This window comes from Littorina saxatilis, unplaced genomic scaffold (assembly GCF_037325665.1).
Source record: "Littorina saxatilis isolate snail1 unplaced genomic scaffold, US_GU_Lsax_2.0 scaffold_87, whole genome shotgun sequence".
NCBI lineage: Eukaryota > Metazoa > Mollusca > Gastropoda > Littorinimorpha > Littorinidae > Littorina > Littorina saxatilis.
Window position 1 is genome coordinate 525,136 of NW_027126597.1, and position 25,146 is coordinate 550,281.

General features: G+C 43.2%; 2 protein-coding genes and 1 long non-coding RNA gene across 3 annotated transcripts; all 3 read right to left on the minus strand.

The window, feature by feature from the left end:
- Positions 1-224: 224 nt before the first annotated feature.
- On the minus strand, positions 225-4,253 carry LOC138955039 (uncharacterized). The gene is made up of 2 exons (XR_011452069.1): positions 2,427-4,253; positions 225-2,136 (listed from the first exon to the last, which is right to left on the minus strand). It is a non-coding gene; the product is annotated as an uncharacterized lncRNA (long non-coding RNA).
- A 766-nt stretch (positions 4,254-5,019) lies between these two features.
- LOC138955055 (transcription intermediary factor 1-beta-like) lies at positions 5,020-11,428 on the minus strand. Its single transcript, XM_070326768.1, has 4 exons — positions 10,775-11,428; positions 9,438-9,799; positions 8,806-8,880; positions 5,020-5,173 (listed from the first exon to the last, which is right to left on the minus strand). Exons 1-4 carry the CDS (start codon positions 11,426-11,428, stop codon positions 5,020-5,022), a joined length of 1,245 nt encoding a protein of 414 aa, XP_070182869.1.
- A 5,459-nt stretch (positions 11,429-16,887) lies between these two features.
- On the minus strand, positions 16,888-21,749 carry LOC138955056 (transcription intermediary factor 1-beta-like). Its single transcript, XM_070326769.1, has 5 exons — positions 21,096-21,749; positions 20,399-20,760; positions 18,222-18,296; positions 17,458-17,461; positions 16,888-17,022 (listed from the first exon to the last, which is right to left on the minus strand). The coding sequence occupies exons 1-5, from the start codon at positions 21,747-21,749 to the stop codon at positions 16,888-16,890; spliced, it is 1,230 nt and encodes a 409-aa protein (XP_070182870.1).
- Between the last annotated feature and the right edge of the window lie 3,397 nt (positions 21,750-25,146).

The window sequence follows — 25,146 nt, forward strand, 5'->3', positions numbered from 1 at the left end:
GAGAGTCTATGGCCAGTGATCGGATATCGATTCCCGGCATGGGCGGTCTATATTTTTTTATTTTTTTTTAAATTCTCGTTTACTATTGTTTATTATGAACGTTTTAATGTTTTATTTCACTCTAATATTTTTTTTAATTGTGTAAAATAAATAAAAACATATTTTTTTTTTAAATCCAAGTGACCCGGGTTCGATTCCCGGCATGGGCGGTCTATTTGTTTAATTTTTTTTTAATTCTTGTTTACTATTGTTTATTATGAACGTTTTAATGTTTTATTTTACTCTAATAATTTTTTTAATTGTGTAAAATAAATTTAAAAATTTTTTTTTTTTTAAATCCACGTGCACAAGACAAAAACTTTCATACTGGGGGAGCGAGCTAGTCTGAAGAGTACTCGGGTCCAGCGCCAGCGTTTTTTATGTTTTATACATGCTTACTTGTTTGGCTGTGTGTTTGTTTGTTCGTCTGTCTGTCTGTTTTGACTATCTCTTTGCTTTGTTTATATCGATGGACTAAAACCAGAACCATCTAACTGGATTTCCACCATTTTGAGAAATGGCCACTTGAAGATTTCAACCCCTTATTAAAGATAGTAAACACAGGATTGTAGCTCTCATACTTTACACACTTGACTTGGAGGAAACACTGGTCATGTACACTAGTAATCAATTTAATTGAACAACTCTTTCATATGCAAAAAAGCTATCATTTGTTCTGCTTACAGAATACACTCCTGCTCTTTTCTCAGTTCTGGAGCTAGAAAAGCCCAGCGCACAATAGCTGCTTCTCACTTCCACAGAGACCCCACTGTTTGCCTGTGCTATAGCAGTCAGAAGCAGCCTCCTCACACATAGCAAGTTCTGCTTCCAAGCAAAGCTTATACTGTACATTGTTTGTTTGTTTATTTGTTGCTTAACGTCCAGCCGACTACGCAGAGCCATATCAGGACGAGGAAGGGGGGATGAAGGGGGCCACTTGTCAAGCGATTCCTGTTTACAAATGCACTAACCCATTACTTGTGTCCCAGCAGGCTTTAGTAAAACTAAATTAATACCTACTGGAAGATTACCAGTTTCCAGTATGTTAAAATAGGCTTAACCTATCTACTGCTGGACTTACATCAGAACACTAACAGATTAAACTATACATGAATCGCGAGACAAGCGGCAAGAGAAGAGATTTTTGGAAAAAATACAGGTGAATGAGCAAGAAGGCAGAAAAAAGAAAAGAATTCATGAAGAAAAAGAGAGCATGACAGGAAAGAGGAACCAAAAATCTACCTAACAGCAAACTAGAAAGCTCCTGCGGTTCCAAAAACAGGAGGGGCCTTTAATTTCGTAACCGCAGTGCCCCACTGCGGGAATACTGTACATTAGTTTAAAAAGTTTTTCAAAGTGTATTAACGTCATAAACAAACAAATGTCAAGTCACTCGCCAAAATATCATCAAGGACTCATGTATTCATTCATTGTGTGGTGTCACGTTTCACTATATCACATAAGGTGATTATGAAACGGTTAGTTACTTCTAACTAACTAACCACACCACGATCCACTCTCGCAGTCATACAATTAAATAGAAACAACAAAAGTATAAGTTTCAGACGCCTGTTTATGTAATAACTCGCCACCTCCCTCGAGACTTCACTCAAAATATGTTCTTTTACGTTCAAAACGTAAAACCAATGGTCACTGACAAAATGCCAGTTAGAATATAGAAAATTATAGTAACACGCTGATCCCGTGTAAAGTTAAGAAAATATAGCTGATCTGCCTAAAGTGCTGGTTAATGCAGGTGTCACACACCCCACGTTGTCACCACTCGAATATAATCATAAATATAAAAGATGACAACGGTGGTCAACGGGGTGCAAAGACATGGTGCACTTAGCTTTGTTTTGCCACTGGGTGGACGGCCTGTAATTAGTTCATAGTCTCCACAACTGCTCCGTAGAATGTAGTGCCGGCTGGCGTTGTTACGAAGCAGGGAAAAGTGGAGACATCAGGCGCCTCACCCAGTCGCTGGTTAGCCGGTTAGCTGGTTATATCAGATGATCCCGGTTACAGCGTCTGCAGTTAACTGTGTCCCGCAGATAGGCAGCAAAACAGCCAGCAACGGTAGAAGATGAAGAAAGGCTGCAACACAAAGCACCGGTGCACTAGACATGTCATGCTACCCCTCACACCCCACCTTTAAACATGTCACCCTGACATATTTCATCGAGCACGTGGGTCTGCACAAACGGACTTTTACAACAACAAATCAGCCATTTTCCGTCCTTCTCTCCATATCTGCAAAAAACATATACAGATTAGTATTTTAGCGTCACAAAGAGCAAATTATGCGCTAACCTGGAAAGAACAACAGAGAGTATTTCATTCCACAAACACAGACTCGTCAACAGCGTTAAATAATGATTTATTACCTCAAAAAGCCTATGAATGTAGCACTCTCATGGAAGCAAAAACCGCTTCCTCCCTTGAATGGCCTCTGTTCGTCAACAGCGACACCCTCTTGCCGAATACTTTATGCGGTGAAGAACCATCCCCGCACGGCGAAGAGAAATTGACGACCCGTCTGTCAGCCAGCATGTGTCCAAGAAGAAGGTGGTCTGTCCTATGGAGTTCCTATCAAGCCTCACTAGCAAGTAGCATAGCACGTTGATACCCAGTAAAGTATTTAAACGTGTTGAAAAACCATCAAACTTGTAGGAGAATTCTGACACCGACCCTTCTTTCTCGCTGCTGAATTTTGAGTGTCCAGTTACTTGTCCTCACACAGACAACCTTGACGAAAACACGTGACTAACCTTGTCACATATCAAGTTCAGCTATAGCTGAGTTCTGCTTCGACAGCAGAAATCATCCCCGTGAAATCCGTGCTCGCTATGCATGGATAGCAAAAATCTGTCGTAGCCCAGACTCACGCACAGGCGCTTTCTGTCGCAATTGACCAAGAGAAGGCACCCCACCGAGTGACACTTTCTTGGTCCATGTCACTAGATCGTGACATGTGGCCTAATGAACGCAACACCTATAGATAAAAACTACAAATTGCCACTTCGTGAAAGAATCATGCATTAGCTGAAATTAATACACACCAAATATAAAGTCAGTCGGCCAACAGATGTAGAAGTGATTAGCATTTTTGTGGGTTAGATTTTGGGGGGGTCACCCTGTACTTTCGAAGATTAGCCGGTACCTTAACTAAACAATCATGCAAACATCACTGCACCATTTTAATTCCATAATCACGATCTCCATTGTCAAAGACTGGCAACGATATCACAAAACATCGGATAGAAATAAAAATAAATATATTATCAAACAGAAGCCAGAAGATTAAAACAAGTACAAATATAAACAAAAAAACTCTTCATCACAAAGTTCGAATTACACCTTTTCCTACTGACAAGCAGCACAAAAACACAACAATCATTAAAACGTCAAGAAACATGGACTGTGTTCTCTTCAGTCTCTGATAGCACCTTGCCAGCAAACCAGCAACATAGTCTTGCTACATCAAGAACATAAGGAGGCGGTACAGGAAACAATAGAAACAGCAGAAGCACATAATGACAACAGGAGGAATGTAGGTAGTATTGGTGCCGACGACGACCACGACGACGACGACCACGACAATAACGACGATGACAGAAAAATAATAATGAAGAGTTGTTCGATGGTGACGATGACGATGATGATAATAGTAATCTTATTATGAAAGCGCTAATCATTATAACGTTCGACAAGTTATCTACACAGGAATCATCATAGTAATTAACAAGTCGCGTAAGCCGAAATTACTACATTTAGTCAAGTAGTCCGCCGCTAGTGCAAAAGGCAGTGAAAGTGACGAGCCTGTTCAGCGCGGTAGCGGTTGCGCTGTGCTGCATATAGCACGCTTTACTGTACCTCTCTTCGTTTTAACTTTCTGAGCGTGTTTTTAATCCAAACATATCATATCTATATGTTTTTGGAATCAGGAACCGACAAGGAATAAGATGAAATTGTTTTTAAAACGATTTCGGAAATTTAATTTTAATCATAATTTTTATATTTTTAATTTTCAGAGCTTGTTTTTAATCCGAATATAACATATCTATATGTTTTTGGAATCAGAACATGATGAAGAATAAAATAAAAGTAATTTTGGATCGTTTTATAAAAAAAACAATTTAATTACAATTTTCAGATTTTTAATGACCAAAGTCATTAATCAATTTTTAAGCCTCCTTGCTGAAATGCAATACCGAAGTCCGGCCTTCGTCGAAGATTGCTTGGCCAAAATTTCAATCAATTTGATTGAAAAATGAAGGTATTTTAATCATAATTTTTATATTTTTAATTTTCAGAGCTTGTTTTTAATCCGAATATAACATATTTATATGTTTTTGGAATCAGAACATGATGAAGAATAAAATAAAAGTAATTTTGGATCGTTTTATAAAAAAAAATTGTAATTACAATTTTTAGATTTTTAATGACCAAAGTCATTAATTAATTTTTAAGCCTCAATGCTGAAATGCAATACCGAAGTCCGGCCTTCGTCGAAGATTGCTTGGCCAAAATTTCAATCAATTTGATTGAAAAATGAAGGTGTGACAGTGCCGCCTCAACTTTTACAAAAAGCCGGATATGACGTCATCAAAGACATTTATCGAAAAAAATGAACAAAAGTCTGGGGATTTCATACCCAGGAACTCTCATGTAAAATTTCATAAAGATCGGTCCAGTAGTTTACTCTGAATCGCTCTACACACACACACACGCACAGACACAGACACACACACACACATACACACACACACACACATTCACACAGAGACACACACATTCACACACACACACACACAACGACCCTCGTCTCGATTCCCCCCTCTATGTTAAAACATTTAGTCAAAACTTGACTAAATGTAAAAACAGCACTCGATACCAAGTTGCATTTTACACTGAAACCATGACGTCAGACAGGCGACATGACGTGGTGCAGAATACACAGAGTAGTGGCGCTGTGGCTCAGGCCAGGTCCAGGTCATAGCAGCCGGCACATCCCATACGGTGAGCAAATGCACTGCCACTGTCCCACCGGACGTACACCATGCTTGCAAGGAACCCCGTCACGGTGCCCGGTCCTCCCCAGTCCTGCACACAGTACACACTGCTCACTGCTCTGTTGGGTCACACATGGGGGTGGTGAGGTTGGGAGGGATATGGAGCAGTTTGTTTGGGAGGGAAGGGGGTTGCAGGTTCAATAGATGTGGTAGCGAAAAGAGAACAGAGACCAACGTGATGCTCACTGCTTCTTCGGAAGGAAAGCGTTGGGGGGGGGGGGGGGAGGGGCTGTGGTAAACAGGGTCAAAGTTGGAGTTATGGAGGATAAGGGAGAGGGGTGGGGGTTTCTGATGCGGAGTGAAAAGAGAACAAGTCGCGTAAGGCGAAAATACAACATTTAGTCAAGCTGTCGAACTCACAGAATGAAACTGAACGCACTGCAATTTTTCAGCAAGACCGTATACTCGTAGCATCGTCAGTCCACCGCTTGTGGCAAAGGCAGTGAAATTGACAAGAAGAGCGGGGTAGTAGTTGCGCTGAGAAGGATAGCACGCTTTTCTGTACCTCTCTTCGTTTTAACTTTCTGAGCGTGTTTTTAATCCAAACATATCATATCTATATGTTTTTTGAATCAGGAACCGACAAGGAATAAGATGAAAGTGTTTTTAAATTGATTTCAAAAATTTAATTTTGATCATAATTTTTATATTTTTAATTTTCAGAGCTTGTTTTTAATCCAAATATAACATATTTATATGTTTTTGAAATCAGGAGTTGATGAAGAATAAGATGAACTTAAATTTGGATCGTTTTATAATTTTATATTATTTTACAATTTTCAGATTTTTAATGACCAAAGTCATCAATTAATTTTTAAGCCACCAAGCTGAAATGCAATACCGAAGTCCGGCCTTCGTCGAAGATAGCTTGACCAAAATGTAAATTAATTTGATCGAAAAATGAGGGTGTGACAGTGCCGCCTCAACTTTTACAAAAAGCCGGATATGACGTCATCAAAGACATTTTTCGAAAAAAAGAAAAAAACGTCCGGGGATATCATTCTCAGGAACTCTCATGTAAACTTTCATAAAGATCGGTCCAGTAGTTAAGTCTGAATCGCTTCACACACACACGCACAGACAGACAGACAGACAGACAGACACACACACACACACACACACACACACACACACACACACACACACACACACACACACACACACACATACACCACGACCCTCGTCTCGATTCCCCCTCTATGTTAAAACATTTAATCAAAACTTGACTAAATGTAAAAAGAACAACGAAGTGATCACTTTTTGCCGGACACAAGTGGTGACGGAAGGAGTAGTGGCAGGGCGGAGGGGGAGGTGGGGGCTCAGGAAGAGAAGGGGGATGGGAGAGGGGGTAACTCATGTGAAGCCAACAAGAGGAAGGGGGGCAAGGAACTGCTCACTGCTCTGTGCAACACAAGTGGGGGTGGGGGGAATATGAGGGGACCAGGGGATGGGTAAGTAGAAAAGCGGAGGGAGAGGAAGGGGGGGTGTTGTGGGGGCTATCTGACGGAGGGGCGAGAACGGAAAGGAGGAAAAGTACAGGTTGAAGACATGAGAGGCTTTCCTAGAATAATACTCACCCAAATAATGTCTTTCACAACCCTACCCCTACCCCCCCCCCCCCCCCCCCCCCCCCCCCCCCCCCGCTTCGCTCTGTGTTTTCGTTTTGTTGCCACTACTGTTTAGACAACAGAGCGAGGATGTAGGTGAGACAGACAGCTGTCAGACAGCACAGGGACACTAGCACTTACAGCATTGTCATAACTCCAGTCCGGTCCCCGCCAGACCCTGTCCCCCTCCTTCAGGACTGCTGCCAGGTCTGCTCTCCTTGGTTTGGCTGTAGCTGTTTGTCCTGTCAAAACACACACACACACAAACACACACACACACACACACACACACACACACACACACACACACACACACACACACACACACACAAACATACACAATAATATTTCTACAGTAAATAATATGGTAAGGAAAACGGATGAAGTCGACATAAAAGATATTCACCGACGAACCAATCCAAACTGCACACAAAAATAAACCAAAGGAACCTTTCTGTGCTCTAGAAGTTAAAGCCCCAGTCCGTATCAAATGGTTTACAGAACGATTTAAATCTTCTCATGAAAAAAGCAGTTCTAACCTGATGGAACACACTTGCAATAGCATTTAATAGCATTCAAGGACACAGTTAGTTCGAATGGCCATTTAGCTCGCGCAAACCACACACCTGTTTTCGTGGTTTATATAACCCCTGAGCCATCGTGAACCCGTGTGATCCAGTGTCCTTTTTTTTCATGTGTGATCCACTTTCCTTTTTTCACAATTTAGTCGTCAGTTTGTGATTTCAATGCGACTCGATGTATCTGCAATGGCACGTTATTGTGTACCTCTGAATCTAAAACGAAACAAACGGCTGCGAGTCACACGAACTGAGCGGTGGCGATTGACCGTTCAAAGAAACTGGCGCTATGCAGAACATTCGTCTGCTAGCATGAGGAAACACGTTTTGCGTAACACATTTCCGGGCTTTTCTTTTTTCAAACTTTCAAAACTTCGAATTGTACCGATCTTGCCTTGATGAAAAAAGAATTATTTCATGATTTAAAGGCACAGTAAGCCTCCCGTAAACCATCCCTGAGCTCCCCGAGCCTCTACATACAGTGCAAGCATACTTCCATTTGAACGCTCACCGAACGGGAACATCCTGGCTGCTTTCTGTCGAGAGTGAGACATTTTCAAAGATTTTATTTTCGTGGACTATCCGAACGGACTATCAGACGCCTCGTTTTGATGCTAGACCTAACGCTTAAAATCTAAATAATTAATTGACAGCTTGTTACACAAATCATAAAAGAATTATTTTTTCATCAAGACATGCAAGATCAGTACAATTCGAAGTTTTGAAAGTTTGAAAAAAGAAAAGCCCGGAAACGTGTCACGTAAAACGTCTTTCTCGAAGCAGACGACGGTTCTGCATAGCGTCATTTCCTCTGAACGGTCAACCACCACCGCTCTAGTTCGTGTGACTTGCTGCCGTTTGTTGCGTTTTAGATTCAGAGGTACACAATAACGTGCTATTGCAGATAAGCTTACAGCGAGTCGCATTGAAATCACAAACTGACGACTACATTGTGAAAAAAAAGGACACTGGATCACACGGGTTCACGATGGCTCAGGGGTAAGATAAACCACGCAAAAATAAATTCTTTGAAAATTGCTCGTTCTTTACGGAGGGCACGTAGGATGTTCTCAAGCGGTAAGTGTTTAAATAAAAGGGTGTTTGCACTGTGTGTAAAAGCCTGACAGTGTTTGTGATGGTTTACGGGAGGCTGACTGTGCCTTTAAGAATGTTTGTGCAACAAGCTGTCAATCTATTATTGAGATTTTAAAAGTTAGGTCTAGTGCCAAAACGAGGCCCGTCCGAATGTCTTACAGACAATCCGGCTTGCCACGCAAAAATAATTTTTTTTAAAATTGCTCGCTCTGTACTGAGGTCACCTAGGTTGCTCTCAAGCGGTGAGTGTTTAAACGAAAGGGTGTTTGTACTTTGTGTAAATAGCCTGACAGTGTCTGTGACCAGAAACGGATGGTTTACGGGAAGCTGAGTGTGCCTTTAAGCAACACATCTTTCTGACACGATTGATTCAACCCGTCGTGCTCTAACTGTGTGTACAATGTTCATTACCTGAAGATGGGGTGGTCGTTGTGGCAGTCGCTGATGGAGATGCTGATGCCTGCTGATGTGGCTTTGTTATCTCTCCTGTAAGAAGCAATCACATTGTAAGACATTCAATGGACTGCGTCAAAATCATCATCTAATAATATAAAGCTGGTTTCTGTCTGTGTGTCTGTGTGTCTGTGTGTGGGTATGACAAGGAAAAGCTTCGAAACAGCTGCGCCGATTTTGACGGGAATCACTGGGCTGTAGTTTTTTTACCATTCGAGTCGTCTCACAGGGTACATTTGAAAACCCGAACTTGAAAGGAGTCGTTAAAAACGGCGGGAAGCAGTAGATACCCTATGAGCCATCGAAGACACTGCCCACTCATTCACTCAGTTGACGAAGCTGTTTTAGTCACGCCACATGAAAGCAGACAGCGGAAAAGAACGACACGTACACACTATCTCCAAGCACTACATCGTGTCATCATCTCTTCATCAGCTGGATCCTGTGATCAGACTGTGATGTAAAACAAAGTTTAATTGAGTCATGTTTCCCGTATCTGTGGGGGCTGTTTTAACTTCTTTACTGCGTAACAGCACTGACAAGAGAAACAACAGTCGGAGCACAAAGAAAGGACGTTACCTAGTTTAGACACATCTGATTTCAGACGGGTCAGCAGCTGGCTGTCAAATACGATGTCACCCACATCCTTGACCTTGGCAGTCGTTCCACTCTCTGACTCAAGGTCGTCCAGACGTGACTTCAGATGCTTCAGCATTTGCAGGAGTGTGTCATCAGGGGCTGACGTCACATGGTGATCGATGTTACTAGAGTGTGACGTCATTGCTGTCCCCACTTTCTCCATTTCAGTAAGTGCCGTCATTGTTGCATCTTCTTCTTTCTGAATGAGGTCATGGACCTGCTGACGTCGCTTCTCACTACACTGCTGAAGGTCATCAAAGACGTCATTCACCTTTTTGTGCATGCCCTTGAACTTCTCCTTGGCAGCCTTAATCTGAAACAATATGACGTGTCAAAAATACAGGTGTTACAAACTATTGAAACAATATGACGTGTCAAAAATACAGGTGTTACAGTTCTATTGAAACAAATTAGAGACATTCATTTAACGTTCTGCAATTGGGAATTCAATTTTCTTTGTTCGTGCATTGCCATTTAAAAAAACAACAACAGGAAAACAATCGACTGACAGCTGATGGCGGTCATGTGAACCGCACGGTAGCTTGGAGACACGTAGACATGTTTGTACTAACACCAGGGCCGGACTACCGGGGGGGTTATGGGGGTTGCGCAACCCCCCCCCCCCCCCCCCCTAGCCTAAACATGTACCTTACTTATTTAATTTTTTTTTATTATTGCTTATTTTATGCCGTTTCATGCAAGGAGCGACCATTTTCCTATCTCAGAATATGACCTACCCGTCAGCTTCAGGGGGCTTCGCCCCCTGACCCCCACAACGAGGGGGGGTGGGGTGGGTTCTAGGGTTTCCGGACCCCCCCCCCCAGCCAAAAAATAAAAATATTGAATGAGGTATGCATTTCTTTATTTTACATTGAGTTTCAATTTTTGGGGTATTAATCAGTGACAAAATCTGCTGCCTGAAACTGGTAATGATCATCCTCAGAATGCACCAGATTGCACCATTTTGCATCCTTTTTTTCAAAATTTTCCGGGGGGGCATGCCCCCGGACCCCCCTAGCAAGCTAGGCGCTTCGAAGCGTCGGCTCGGCGCTTCGTGCCTTCACACCCATATCTTCACAATATACTTTTGAAAAAAAACAGTCATAAAATGAACTGATCCGCCCCTGCCGCCAAGGGGGACATCCCCCTGGGCCACCACTGGCAACCCCCCCCCCCCCCCCTCCTCTTCGCCTAGTCCGGCCCTGAACACAGACAGCACGGGAGGAAGGGGCGGGAAGGGACAGGTCGTACTGAACAGGACCTACACAATGACGGAGAACACAAGCACCTGTTTTGCCAGTCCTGCAGCTTTCTCCTTCAGTCTCTGTGACTGTTGTGTCAGCTCTGTCCTCTTCTCTCTCGCCACGTCTGCGATGGCCTTCACCTCTGGGCAGATACGGTGATTGGTCGGAAAACACAGCATGCAAATGAGCTCTTGGTGAGCGGAGCAGTACAGTTCAGCCGGCCTATTGGAGTGGTTGTTACATGTTGCCTGGCGGCTAGCAGCCAATCGCTTTGCAGTTAGTTTAGTGAACTGGTCCATGGTGTGGTCTTTTGACACAGGAAGTTTCTGATGATAGCTGGTGCATGGCTTGCACAATTTGATACTGCAGGCAAAACAGTATGACGTTGCAGTGACGTTGTTTTCACACATGGCACAGATATGAGGACCAGTTAGAACTTTGTAACTTTCCACCAGAGCCGCGGTGGCGAAGTCAGTTGGGAGCAAGTCAACCATGGTGGCCAGCTGACCTTGACCTTGCTGTGTAAAGGAGAGAATGGGGGCTCTGCAGAGAGGGCAACCCCCCTGTCCCCCTTCCTTCTGTAGCCAGGACAGAACACAGTCACGGCACGCTAGGTGGTTGCAAGGCAGCAGTTTGGGGTTGGTGAAATCGTCATGGCAGACTGGACACTCTATGTCTCCGCTTGTCACACCGGCCATGATTGCTGTAATTCTCACACTCTCAGGATTCCCAACTCTTCGGCAAACTTGAACTGAAAGCAGACAGTGGAAAGGAACAATAAGCACAGGATAGCTTAACGGGGATTTCGTCACGTGTACACTGAAAAATAAGACAAAAGAACAGGACGTCAAGATTGACGTTTGGCACTGTTTTTACAAACAAACACAGAACAAGAAAGAAAGGAAAGAAAGAAAGAAGTTCTTTCAAGAAAAGTATAGCCGAGATGAAGACTTCACTCACACACTGTTCAAGAAGGATGTACAGACTGCAAGAAGACAACGTGTACAATACATAGTGAATATTGCAGGTATAACACAAGAACAGAATCAACATACAAACTTTCAGACACAAAACATACAAAACTATTCAAACCACATGCAGGCCACAGGCACATTATGAAGAATATTAACCACATTGAGATTATACAGACACAATACAAAAGGACACACACCACAGGCTGGTACAAAACTGTTAACACACAGACTTCACATGCAGACCACAGACTCAATACAGAAGAATGTGCATGCAGACACATTTTCTTGCTGGTTTATTCTCATATATTTAAATGCACTACCTTCTAGTGGTGGCTGTTTGTGATTTCTTTACTAAATCAGTAAATGGTAAGCGACACTTGAGAATAGAATATTGAGTTTTTTTCTCAACATGTTTTCCCGCTTCAAAGTGACAGCCCAAAGATACTGAAAAGTCTTATGTTAAAATCGAAAGACCAAAAGACAAACGATTAAAGAAAAAAAACTGCAAAAATAGATCCATACTTCATTTTGGTCGATTATATACAGACAAAAATTTAAAAAAACTGGATATAGGAGCAAGTTAACAAAAATGTATTTTTCATACTACCCGGCCACTATCTAGTCAGTTATACTCTCTTTTCTAATGTAAGTGTAAATTCTTTGACATCTATTACATCTTTCACGACTCGGTAAACCTGTTAATATTTAAATTTATTTAGGTAAGCTAGAAACGTTGATTTCTCAGGAAACTGGAAATCTTCTTACTTTTCGAAGAATGCATTGGAACCGAAAGTAGAAAACGACAACGGGACTTAAATATATTCTCTTTCTGAAGGTTACGCAGACGGAAACATAACATGGCGTACTACCCTTCAGCATACTAATGTTGTTGGTTTTTTCAATACACCACTGCACACCCGTCTTGTGTTTCGTTCCACTGACCTACATTCAAGTAGCTGACATTTTCTTCAGTGCAGTCATACCGAGCGTTCTACCGCTGACAACTGACGGCACACAGTGACACACGCAATACACAGACCAGCGCTGTCGTTTCGATAGTTCGACACACACACACAAATCATCATCATTCACTGAACACTGTCCAGACTGTGGTGGTCAAAAGACAGAAAGGGTTACCTGTCAGGTGTCAGCAGGGATGGTTTGATTTGCTCGCTGCTCTCAACACAGCACGTAGTATCGCCAACGTGGAAGTGGGTGGTTGATCCACGGGAGGTAACTCTGTGCAGTCGTGTTGCACTGTGATTATCTGTGGCTGTATTTCCACAGGCGCCAGACACAGCGAGAGTAGCTTCGTTCTGTCCTATATGGACGGTCTGTCTCTGCGCAGCGCAGGGTGGGGTGTTGTGTGTGAGAGTGGTGGTGGTAAATGTCACCATTGTATCAAAGTGGGAGGGGTGGGAGCTGAATCTTGCCCTATATTTCACAAGTGTGTGCGTCTGTGTGTGTGTGTGTGTGTGTGTGTGTGTGTGTGCGTCTGTGTGTGTGTGTGTGTGTGTGTGTGTGTGTATGTATGTGTGTGTGTGTGTGTGTGTGTGTGTGTATGCGCGTGTGCGTTCCTGCGTGTGTATGTGTGTGTGTGTGTGGTTCCTACCAGTACAAGTGCGATGTGCCAGGCTGGTCACGGTCGGGAAAGAAATGCATTAAAGATGTATTAATAAAACGTTGTTGGGATTTTTTTTTTAGTGTTTCAGATTTTGATTTTTGTGTGGCAAATGCTTTCACACACACACACACACACACACCACACACACACACACACACACATCGCACACACCTCCGCGCGTTTACTAGGCGCATATGCTAGCACGCTTAGCACACACCTGCGAACTAATATACACACACACACTCGCACACACACACACACACACACACACACACACACACACACATACAACAACAACGACAACGACAACGACAACGACTGTCAATGATATTTACACTGTACCAATAAAAAATGCGTGTGTGTGTGTGCGTGTGTGTATATATGTGTGTGTGTGTGTGTGTGTGTGTATATATGTGTGTGTGTGTACGTGTGTGTGCCTGTGTGTGTTCGTGTGTGTGTGTGTGTGTGTGTGCGTGTGTGTGTGTGCCCGTGCGTGTGTGTGTGTGTGTGTGTGTGAGTGTGTGTGTGCGTGCGTGTGTGTGCGTGTGTGTTCGTGTGTGCGTGTGTGTGCGCCCGTGCGTGTGCGTGCGTGTGTGTGTGTGTGTGTGCGTGTGTATGTGTGCGTGCGTGCGTGCATGCGTGATTGCTATAACATTAGAAGTACAGCTTATTTTGTTTTCTAATTGTCATTTTAGTTTGTGTTTTGTTTTTGTTTTAATGTGTTCTTTAATTTGATTAGTTTTAATGACAAGTGTGTTGATATCAGGACACATCTGTAACTTCTCATGGTTTGCCTCGTTAAGAGAAATTACTTCTGATGTGAAGGACAAACTACGATTGCAAAAGTTTATGTGTGAGATGATAAGTGATAGTTCTTTACCTGGTACAATACTTGTTGCTTTCACCTGCTACTTCTCTTCGCAAACTGCAGGTGTACATCATGAAACTGATTTGTAATTATTATAGCCTAGCGACCATTTAGAAAATCTTCACGCGTCTAGCGGTGTCACGCGGTGCGCTGAAACAGAGAGTCTGCCATCTCTTCCTCCCCTCTCCCAACACAGCTTCGAAATGGTTCATAGACCAAATGGACAATTTTCGAAATGAACTCCGTCGGGTTTTACGGTATGGGTTGTGAGAGAGTGAGTACCCTTGCTTTTCCTCTGACAAAAAACTTCACACTTGCTCCTGTCCACGTGTTTCTGACACACCCCTTGCTGGAGATTGGCCCCTCAAATGGTTGTCCGAGTAAAAAGCAAGGGTATTCTTGATCATTCACAGGAACAATCTCAGTTGTTTTTACCAATCACTATTTGGCTCCGTCCGGAATATGGGAATGCACTTCTGGTGCCTTCAAAATTCATTTATTAGCATGAACTCAAAACTATATAAGCTGGGTTAATCTCGAATTTTCTTTCTTATTCTCCAAAAAGTGGATATTCTCAAACTAATGAAATAGTTGCACTGTGTATTATTCACTCACTTTACTATCTCAAAATGTATGATGAAAAAACGTTAGAAAAAGAAATCAGGCTTTTGTTCTACGTTCGCTTTACGTCTCCGTTCGCAATCAATCAATCAACCAATCAATCAACCAATCAACCAATCAATCAATCAATCAATCAATCAATCTTTCTTCCATCGATCAATCAATCAATCAACCTTTTTTCCATCCATCAATCCAACCATCCTTCCTTTCATTCATTCATCAGTTGCAGCACTATTAAGCCGTTGATCATTTGTTTATTTTATTGTATCAGTCACTCCAAGATAGGTTTTCAACAATGCATGTGTATTTCTACAATCAATTCGTCAAAACATAAAGTGTATAATTATAGCCTTTTAGAATATCAATAACACAGTTGAACAAAACAGCTATACACAGATTACACACACGCAATGAGAATGCTTCCAAAGGGATATTACAAAATATTGGATAGAAATCACTAAAGATACTTTTGAAGATTAACCAGCACCTTAATCAAACAATCATGCAAACATCACTTCAGCATTTTAATTCCATAATCACGAACTCCATTGTCTAAGACCGACAAGCCTTTTCTTCAGAGATGGCACAAAACAGTGGATAGAAATCACTCATATATTTTCAAAAAATAATCAGCACCTTCAAAAACAATCAGGCAACAATCAGTTCAACATCTTCATTCCATGATTAAAAACTCCATTGTCGAAGACTTGCAAGCCGTTCATACAGCGATAGCACAAAACATCGGAGAGAAATCACAAAGTGTATTATCAAAGAGAAGTCAGTGCAGCAGATAAAAACAAATATTGCTATTTCATATGTTACATGGATTTCCATTGGTCAATTGGGCAAAACTGAGCTCAGTGCAAAAGTGATATCAACGACATTTCTGTCGATATCAGTTTTGATATCGACGACCTCTTTATTGCTTCCTCACTTCAAAAACAAAAACACCTAAATTTAAAAACAAACAAATATATATGAAAATGTAATGATCCCAGAATTTAGTTGAGCAAGTGACTAAAGACTTTTTGAAAGAAAAGACATTTTGAAATACTGAAAAGTACAAGAAAAGAGTGAACAAAAAGAAATAATAATCAGAGGGAGGGATATTTACAGTAAATACAAAATGTCCAAAGAATTAGCAATATATCTAACATTGACTGACTGTGTGATGATATCTTCTGCTATTGGTCTGTTTCGACAGTGATATCAAAATCTCGACCTCCGGTCTCGATTTTGATATCACTGTCTCAACAGACCATAGCAGAAGATATCATCACACAGTCCGTCAATATTGGGTAATACAGCCGTGCAAATATCACTGAAACATCCTCATCACAACGTTCGAATTACACTTTCTCAGACTGACCAGCAGCTCAGAAAACAATCACTAAAACGTCAAGAAAACAATTGTATGCATCAAGTCACTGGACTGTGTTCTCTACAGTCTCTGATAGCACCTTGCCAGCAAACCAACAACACAGTCTTGCTACCATCAAGTCACTGGACTGTGTTCTCTACAGTCTCTGATAGCACCTTGCCAGCAAACCAGCAACACAGTCTTGCTACCATCAAGTCACTGGACTGTGTTCTCTACAGTCTCTGATAGCACCTTGCCAGCACACCAGCAACACAGTCTTGCTACCATCAAGTCACTGGACTGTGTTCTCTACAGTCTCTGATAGCACCTTGCCAGCAAACCAGCAACACAGCCATCAACAGCATCAGGAGGCGGTACAGGAAAACATTAGCGACAGCAGAAGCACATAATGACAACAGGAGGAATGTAGGTGGTGTTGGTGCCGACGACGACGACAACAACAACAACGACGATGACAGAAACATAATGAAAAGTTGTTCGATGATGACGCTGACGATCACGATGATATTAATAGTAATAATTGTGTCTGAAAGCGCTAATCTTTATAACGTTCGACAAGTTATCTACAAAGTGATCATCAGAGTAATGGAAAACAGCAATCTATACCAAGTGGCATTTTACACCGAAACCATGACGTCAGACAGGCGACATGACGTGGTGCAGAGTACACAGAGTGGTGGCGGTGTGGATCAGACCAGGTCCAGGTCAAACCGGCCCCCAGCTCCCATACGGTACCCGGTGAGTTCACTGTCCCACCGGACGTCCACCCAGCCTTGTCCTATCGGTGAAGGGAACGCCGTCACGGTGCCCGGTCCTCCCCCGTCCTGCACACAGTACACACTGCTCTGTTGGGTCACACGTGGGGGTGGTGGGGGTGGGCGGGATATGGAGGAGTTCGGAAGGGAAGGGGGTGGCAGGTTTATTAGACGGGGTAGCGATAGGAGGACAGAGACCAACATGATGCTCACTAGTACTGTTTCTTCGGGAGGCAAGCGGTAGGGGGAGGGGGGGGGGCTGTGGTAATCACGGTAAAAGTAGGAGTTATGGAGGATAAGAGAGAGAGGTGGGAGGTATCTGATGCGGAGCGAAAAGAGAAAAGAGAACAACAATATGATCACTTTTTGCCGGACACAAGTGGTGACGGAAGGAGTAGTGGAAGGGTGGAGGGGGAGGTGGGCGACTCGGAAAGAGAAGGGGAATGGGAGAGGAGGTAACTCATGTGAAGCCAACAAGAGGAAGGAGGGCAAGGAACTGCTCACTGCTCTGTGCAACACAAGTGGGGGTGGGGGGAATATGAGAGGACCAGGGGATGGGTAAGTAGAAAAGCGGAGGGAGGGGAAGGGGGGTGTTGTGGGGGCTAGCTGAGGTTGGAACAAGAACAGAAAGGAGGAAAAGGGCAGGTAGAAGACAGGAGGGACGTTCCGAACATAATATTCACCAACATTATGTCTTCTTTGACCGCCCCCTACTTCGCCCTTTGTTTTCATTTCGTTGCCACTACAGTTTAGACGACAGTGTGAGGATGTATGGGAGACAGACAGCACAGGGACACCGGCACTTACATCATTGCCCCACGCCCAGTGCGGTCCCCGCCTGACCCTGTCCCCCACCTTCAGGATTGCTGCCAGTTCTGCTCTCCTTGGTTTGGCTGTAGCTGTTTGTCATGTCAACACACACACACACACACACACACACACACACACACACACACACACACACACACACACACACACACAATAATATTTATAAAGTAAATGATACGGTAAAGCAAACGGATAAGGTCGACATAAATAATAATCCCCGACGAACCAATCAAAACTGCACACACAAATCAACCAAAGGAATGTTTCTTTGCTCTAGAAGTTCAGCAACAAATCTTTCTAACACGATTGATCCAACCCGTCGTGCGCTGACTGTGTAGTAGTAAAGTTTCTATTTGTGTCCCCAGAATAAGTTTCTATTTGGGACATGAAGTGGTTATGCGCTAAGTACTGACTGTGTGTAGGCCTACAATGTTCTTTACCTGAAGATGGGGTGGTCGTTGTGGCAGTCGCTGATGGTGATCCTGATGCCTGCTGCTGTGGCTTTTGTATTTTGCCTGGAAGAAACAATCACATCGTAAGACCTTCAATGGACTGTGTAAACATCATCATCTTATCTATACATCTTGTCTGTGTGTGTATGTTTGTCTGTGTGTCTACCCGTGTGTCTGTGTGTGGCCCGTTGGTATGACGACGAAAGCTTCGAAACGGGTGCACCGATTTTGACGGGAATCACTGTGTACGTTTTGTGCCACTCGACTCGTGTCATAGCTTGGTACTTTCGAAAACCCAAACTTGAAAGTCGTTAAAAACGGCGGGAAGTAGTATATAAGCTATGAGCCATCGAAGACACTGCCCACTCACTCACTCAATTGAAGAAGCTTCTTTGGTCACGCCCTCATGATTAAGAAGTCTTCACATGAAAGCAGACAGCGGAAATGAACGACACGGCAGGGCCGGACTAGGCTAAGAGGAAGGGGGGGGTTGCTAGAGGTGGTCCAGGGGGATATTCCCCCTGACGGCAGGGGCGGATCAGTTCATTGTATGGGGGGGGGGGGGTTTCAAAAGTATATTGTGAAGATATGGGTGTGAAGGCGCAAAGCGCCGAGCCGACGGCGCAAAGCGCCTAGCTTGCTAGGGGGGTCCGGGGGCATGCCCCCCCGGAAAATTTTGAAAAAAAGGATGCAAAATGGTGCAATCTGGTGCATTCTGAGGATGATCATTACCAGTTTCAGGCAGCAGATTTTGTCACTGATTATAACCCCCAAAATTGAAACTCAATGTAAAATAAAGAAATGCATACCTCATTCAATATTTTCATATTTTTACATTTTTATATTTATAAGGTGGGTCCGGAAACCCTAGAACCCCCCCCCCCCCCCTCGTCCGCCCCTGGGCGGGGTCAAGGCGGGCAGAGCCCCTTGTGGGGGTCAGGGGGCGAAGCCCCCTGAAACTGATGGGTAGGTCATATTCTGAGATAAGAAAATGGTCGCTCCTTGCATGAAACGGCATAAAATAAGCAATAATAAAAAATGTTTTAAATAAGTAAGGTACATATTCAGGCTAGGGGGGGGGGGGGGGTTGCGCAACCCCCATAACCCCCCCGGTAGTCCGGCCCTGACACGTAGAAACTATCTCAAAGCGCTATGTCAGCAGGCTGCGATAGGTAACGAAGTATTATTGAGTACAAACTATCTCAAAGCGCCATGTCAGCAGGCTGCGATAGGTAACGAAGTATTATTGAGTACAAACTATCTCAAAGCGCTATGTCAGCCGGCTGCGATAGGTAACGAAGTATTATTGAGTACAAACTATCTCAAAGCGCTATGTCAGCAGGCTGCGATAGGTAACGAAGTATTATTGAGTACAAACTCTCTTCATAAGCTGGACCCTGTGATCAGGCTGCGATAGGTAACGAAGTATTATTGAGTACAAACTATCTCAAAGCGCTATGTCAGCAGGCTGCGATAGGTAACGAAGTATTATTGAGTACAAACTCTCTTCATAAGCTGGACCCTGTGATCAGGCTGCGATAGGTAACGAAGTATTATTGAGTACAAACTCTCTTCATAAGCTGGACCCTGTGATCAGGCTGCGATAGGTAACGAAGTATTATTGAGTACAAACTCTCTTCATAAGCTGGATCCTGTGATGAGACTGTGATAGGTAACGAAGTATTATTGAGTACAAACTATCTCAAAGCGCCATGTCAGCAGGCTGCGATAGGTAACAAAGTATTATTGAGTACAAACTATCTCAAAGCGCTATGTCAGCAGGCTGCGATAGGTAACGAGGTATTATTGAGTACAAACTATCTCAAAGCGCTATGTCAGCAGGCTGCGATAGGTAACGAAGTATTATTGAGTACAAACTATCTCAAAGCGCTATGTCAGCAGGCTGCGATAGGTAACGAAGTATTATTGAGTAAAAACTATCTCAAAGCGCTATGTCAGCAGGCTGCGATAGGTAACGCAGTATTATTGAGTACAAACTCTCTTCATAAGCTGGATCCTGTGATCTGACTGTGATGTAAAACAAAGTAGAATTGAGTCATGTTTTCCGTGTCTGTGGGGGATGTTTTAACTTCTGCACTGCGTAACAGCACTGACAAGAGAAACAACAGTCGGAGCACAAAGAAAGGACGTTACCTAGTTCAGACAGATCTGATTTCAGACGGGTCAGCAGCTGGCTGTCAAATACGATGTCACCCACACCCTTGACCTTGGCAGTCCTTCCACTCTCTGACTCAAGGTCGTCCAGACGTGACTTCAGCTGATTCAGCATCTGCAGGAGTGCGTCATCAGGGGCTGACGTCACCAGGTGATCGATGTTACTAGAGTTCGACGTCATCGCTGCCCGCGCTTTCTCCATTTCAGCAAGTGACGTCACTGTTGTATCTTCTTCTTTTTGAATGAGGTCATGGACCTGCTGACGTCGCTTCTCACTACACTGCTGAAGGTCATCAAAGACGTCATTCACCTTTTTGTGCATGCCCTTGAATTTCTCCTTGGCAGCCTTCATCTGAAACAATATGACGTGTCAAAAATACAGGTGTTACAGTACTATTGAAACAATATGACGTGTCAAAAATACAGGCGTTACAGTACTATTGAAACAAAATAGAGACATTCTTTTTACGTTCTACATTCGCGATTTCATGTTCTCTTTGTTCGTGCATTGCCATTTAAACAAAAAGGAAAACAATGGACTGAGAGGTGTTGGGGGTCATGTGAACCGCACGGTAGCTTGGAGACACGTAGACATGTTTGTACAAACACAGACAGCACGGGAGGAAGGGGCGGGAAGGGACAGGTCGTACTGAACAGGACCTACGCAATGACGGAGAACACACACACCTGTTTTGCCAGTCCTGCTGCTATCTCTTTCAGTCTCTGTGACTGTTGTGTCAGCTCTGTCCTCTTCTCTCTCGCCACGTCTGTGATGACCTTCACCTCTGGGCAGCTGCGATGATTGGTTGCAGCACAAAACATGCAAATGAGCTCTTGGTGGGTGGAGCAGTACAATTTAGCCGGCGTATTGGAGTGCTTGTTACAAGTTGCCTGGCGGTTGGTAGCAAGTTGCTTTGCAGTTAGTTTATTGAGTTGTTCCATGGTGTGGTTTTTTGACACAGGCAGTTTCTGGTGATGGCTGGTGCATGCCTTGCACAGTTTGATACTGCAATCAAAACAGTATGACGTTGCAGTGACGTTGTTTTGACACACGTCACAAACGTGGGGACCATTGAGAACTTTGTGACTTTCCACCAGAGCCGCGGTGGCGAAGTCGGTAGGGAGCGAGTCAACCATGGTGGCCAGCTGACCTTGACCTTGCTGAGTGGAGGAGAGAATGGGGGCTCTGCAGAGCGGGCAACCCCCCTGTCCCCCTTCCTTCTGTAGCCAGGACAGAACACAGTCACGGCACGCTAGGTGGTTGCAAGGCAGCAGTTTGGGGTTGGTGAAATCGTCATGGCAGACTGGACACTCTATGTCTCCGCTTGTCACACCGGCCATGATAGCTGTTCTCACACTCTCAGAATTCCCAACTCCTCGGCAAACTTGAACTGAAAGCAGACAGTGAAAAGGAACAATAAGGCCACAAAAAAAATAGGTCTGTTTACGGTAACCCGACCGACCCTAGTTTTTTCGCGCGACCCTAGACTTTTTGTTGGCATTTGGGAAAAAAAAAAAAAAAAATCCTTGTTTTTTTTGCAAAATAACGTAAAAATATGGTTTTTTGGAAAAAAAAAAAAAAAAAATAAAAACAATCCCGACCTACCGACCCTATTTTTTGGGCCTATGTTACCGTAAACAGACCTATTTTTTTTTTGGCCTAAGCACAGGATAGCATAACGTGGATTTCGTCACGTGTACACTGACAAATAAGACAAAAGAACAGGACAAGATTGACGTTTGGCACCGTTTTTATATTTAGTCAAGTTTTGACTAAATATTTTAACGTAGAGGGGGGAATCGAGACGAGGGTCGTGGTGTATGTGTGTGTGTCTGTCTGTCTGTCTGTGTGTGTGTGTAGAGCGATTCAGACCAAACTACTGGACCGATCTTTATGAAATTTTACATGAGAGTTCCTGGGATTGATATCCCCCAAATGTTTTTTTCATTTTTTTGATAAATGTCTTTGATGACGTCATATCCGGCTTTTCGTGAAAGTTGAGGCGGCACTGTCACGCCCTCATTTTTCAACCAAATTGGTTGAAATTTTGGTCAAGTAGTCTTCGACGAAGCCCGGACATCGGTATTGCATTTCAGCTTGGTGGCTTAAAATTTAATTAATGACTTTGGTCATTAAAAATCGGAAAATTGTAAAAAAAAATAAAAATTTATAAAACGATCCAAATTTACGTTCATCTTATTCTCCATCATTTTCTGATTCCAAAAACATATAAATATGTTATATTTGGATTAAAAACAAGCTCTGAAAATTAAATATATAAAAATTATTATCAAAATTAAATTGTCGAAATCAATTTAAAAACACTTTCATCTCATTCCTTGTCGGTTCCTGATTCCAAAAACATATAGATATGATATGTTTGGATTAAAAACACGCTCAGAAAGTTAAAGGCACAGTAAGCCTCCCGTAAACCATCACAGAGCTCCCCGAGCGTCTAAATACAGTACAAGCATACTTCCATTTGAACGCTCACCGAACGGGAACATCCTGGCTGCTTTCTGTCGAGCGTGAGACATTTTCAAAGAATTTATTTTCGTAGACTTGTTCCGTTAACAACAACGGCGCCTCGTTTTTGCGCTAGACCTAACTTTTAAAATCTAAATAATAAATTGACAGCTTGTTACACAAACATTCTTTAATCATAAAAGAATTCGTTTTTCATCAAGACAAGATCAGAACAATTCGAAGTTGTGAAAGTTTAAAAAAAGAAAAGCCCGGAAGCAGGGTCACGCAAGGGTCGTAGCAGACGACGGCCGGTTTATCAGTGCAAATCGCCGTTCCTCTCAACAGTCAAAAGCCATCGCTAGAGTTCTTGTGAACCACAGCCGTTGTTTCGTGCATAAAAAAAACGTGCTATTGTAGATAAGCTCACGTCGAGTCGCATTCAAATGACTAACTATGACGACTGCATTGTGAAAAGGGAAAACTGGATCACACGGGTTCACGATGGCTCAGGGGTAAGATAAACCACGCAAAAATAAATTCTTTGAAAATTGTTCGCTCTTTACGGAGGGCACCTAGGATGTTCTCAATTGGTGAGTGTTTAAATGAAATGGTGTTTGTACTGTGTGTAAAAGCCTGACCGTATCTGTGATGGTTTACGGAAGGCTTACTCTGCCTTTAAAACGAAGAGAGGTACAGAAAAGCGTGCTAACCTTCTCAGCGCAACTACTAAACCGCTCTTCTTGTCAATTTCACTGCCTTTGCCATGAGCGGTCGACTGACGATGCTACGAGTATACGGTCTTGCTGAAAAATGGCATTGCGTTCAGTTTCATTCTGTGAGTTCGACAGCTACTTGACTAAATGTTGTATTTTCGCCTAACGCGACTTGTTATAACATACGAACAAACACAAAAGAAGAAAGAAAGAAAGAAGTTCTTTCAAGAAAAGTAAAGACGAGATGAAGACTTCACTCACACACTGTTCAAGAAGGATGTACAAACTGCAAGAAGACAACGTGTACAATACATAGTGAATATTACAGGAATAAGACAAGGACAGAATCAACATACAAACTTTCAGACACAAACCATACAAAACTATTTAAACCACATGCAGACCACAGGCACATTATGAAGAACTAGAATGAATACCCGCTTCGCCGGGTAGCCGGCTTCGCCGGGAAGAAGTACTTAGAGCCGCCAAGCTTAGGTCCCTCCCAGATTCGTGGAATGGGAACAGCACGAAAATGATTCAGTGGCCATAATGCCATTCCTGACCATATCGAGTCCCATCCTTGTCGACGAATGTAACCGTGTTAATCACCTTTGGAGGCGAACTCCACTCAAACAGGATTGAGCAATTTAGAGCTTATCTCTAACCCCTTTTGATCTGTTATGGCTTCTCAAAGGAAGGCCAGTACATACAAATACACAAAAGCCGCCAGACCACATCACAAACAGAACTGAACAATCCCCAGGTGTTGCCCACATAGAGAGAGAGACACACACACACACACACACACACACACACACACACACAAACACAGAGAAGCCGTATATATAGAGAGATAGATGACAGTGTATTTTTCGCGTGGCTATAAATTGATTCGACCTTTGCACTTTTACAGTGAGAATAATTTACGGGTCCAATTTACGTTCTGGACACTGCGATGACCTTCTAAAAATAGTAACAGAACGCCGGGAATATCCGAAGATGCCCCACTCATACTTAGTGCACCATACGAAGGAAGGGAGGTAAACGCTGAAAACCTGGAGAAGATAAGGAAGAGTTACTTATAATGGTGAAATGAACACAAAAACCAAAATCGGTTCAGCGCTGCGCGCTGAGAGCACGTGTTGAAGTATCTCATCGATGATATTGTGTCCGGGGTGTAGCTGAATACGGTGTCCAAATTTGAAAAAGATCCACCGAGAACTTTGGCGTTGTGATGTGGTGTAGCGGCTTTGGTGTGTCGGTATGGGGGCCCGGGTAGCTGAGGTGGAACCAAAATCGGTTCAGCGCTGCGCGCTGAGAGCACGTGTTGAAATATCTCATCGATCAGGTTGTGTCCGGGGTCTCTGTGAATAAGCCCACCAAATTTGAAGCAGATCCATCGAGAACTTTGGCCGTGCATCGCGAAGACACAGATAGACACACAGACACACAGACACAAGTCGTATATATATATAGATATTACTCACATTGAGATTATACAGACACAATACAAAAGTATCACACCACAGGCTGGTACAAAACTGTTAAAACACAGACT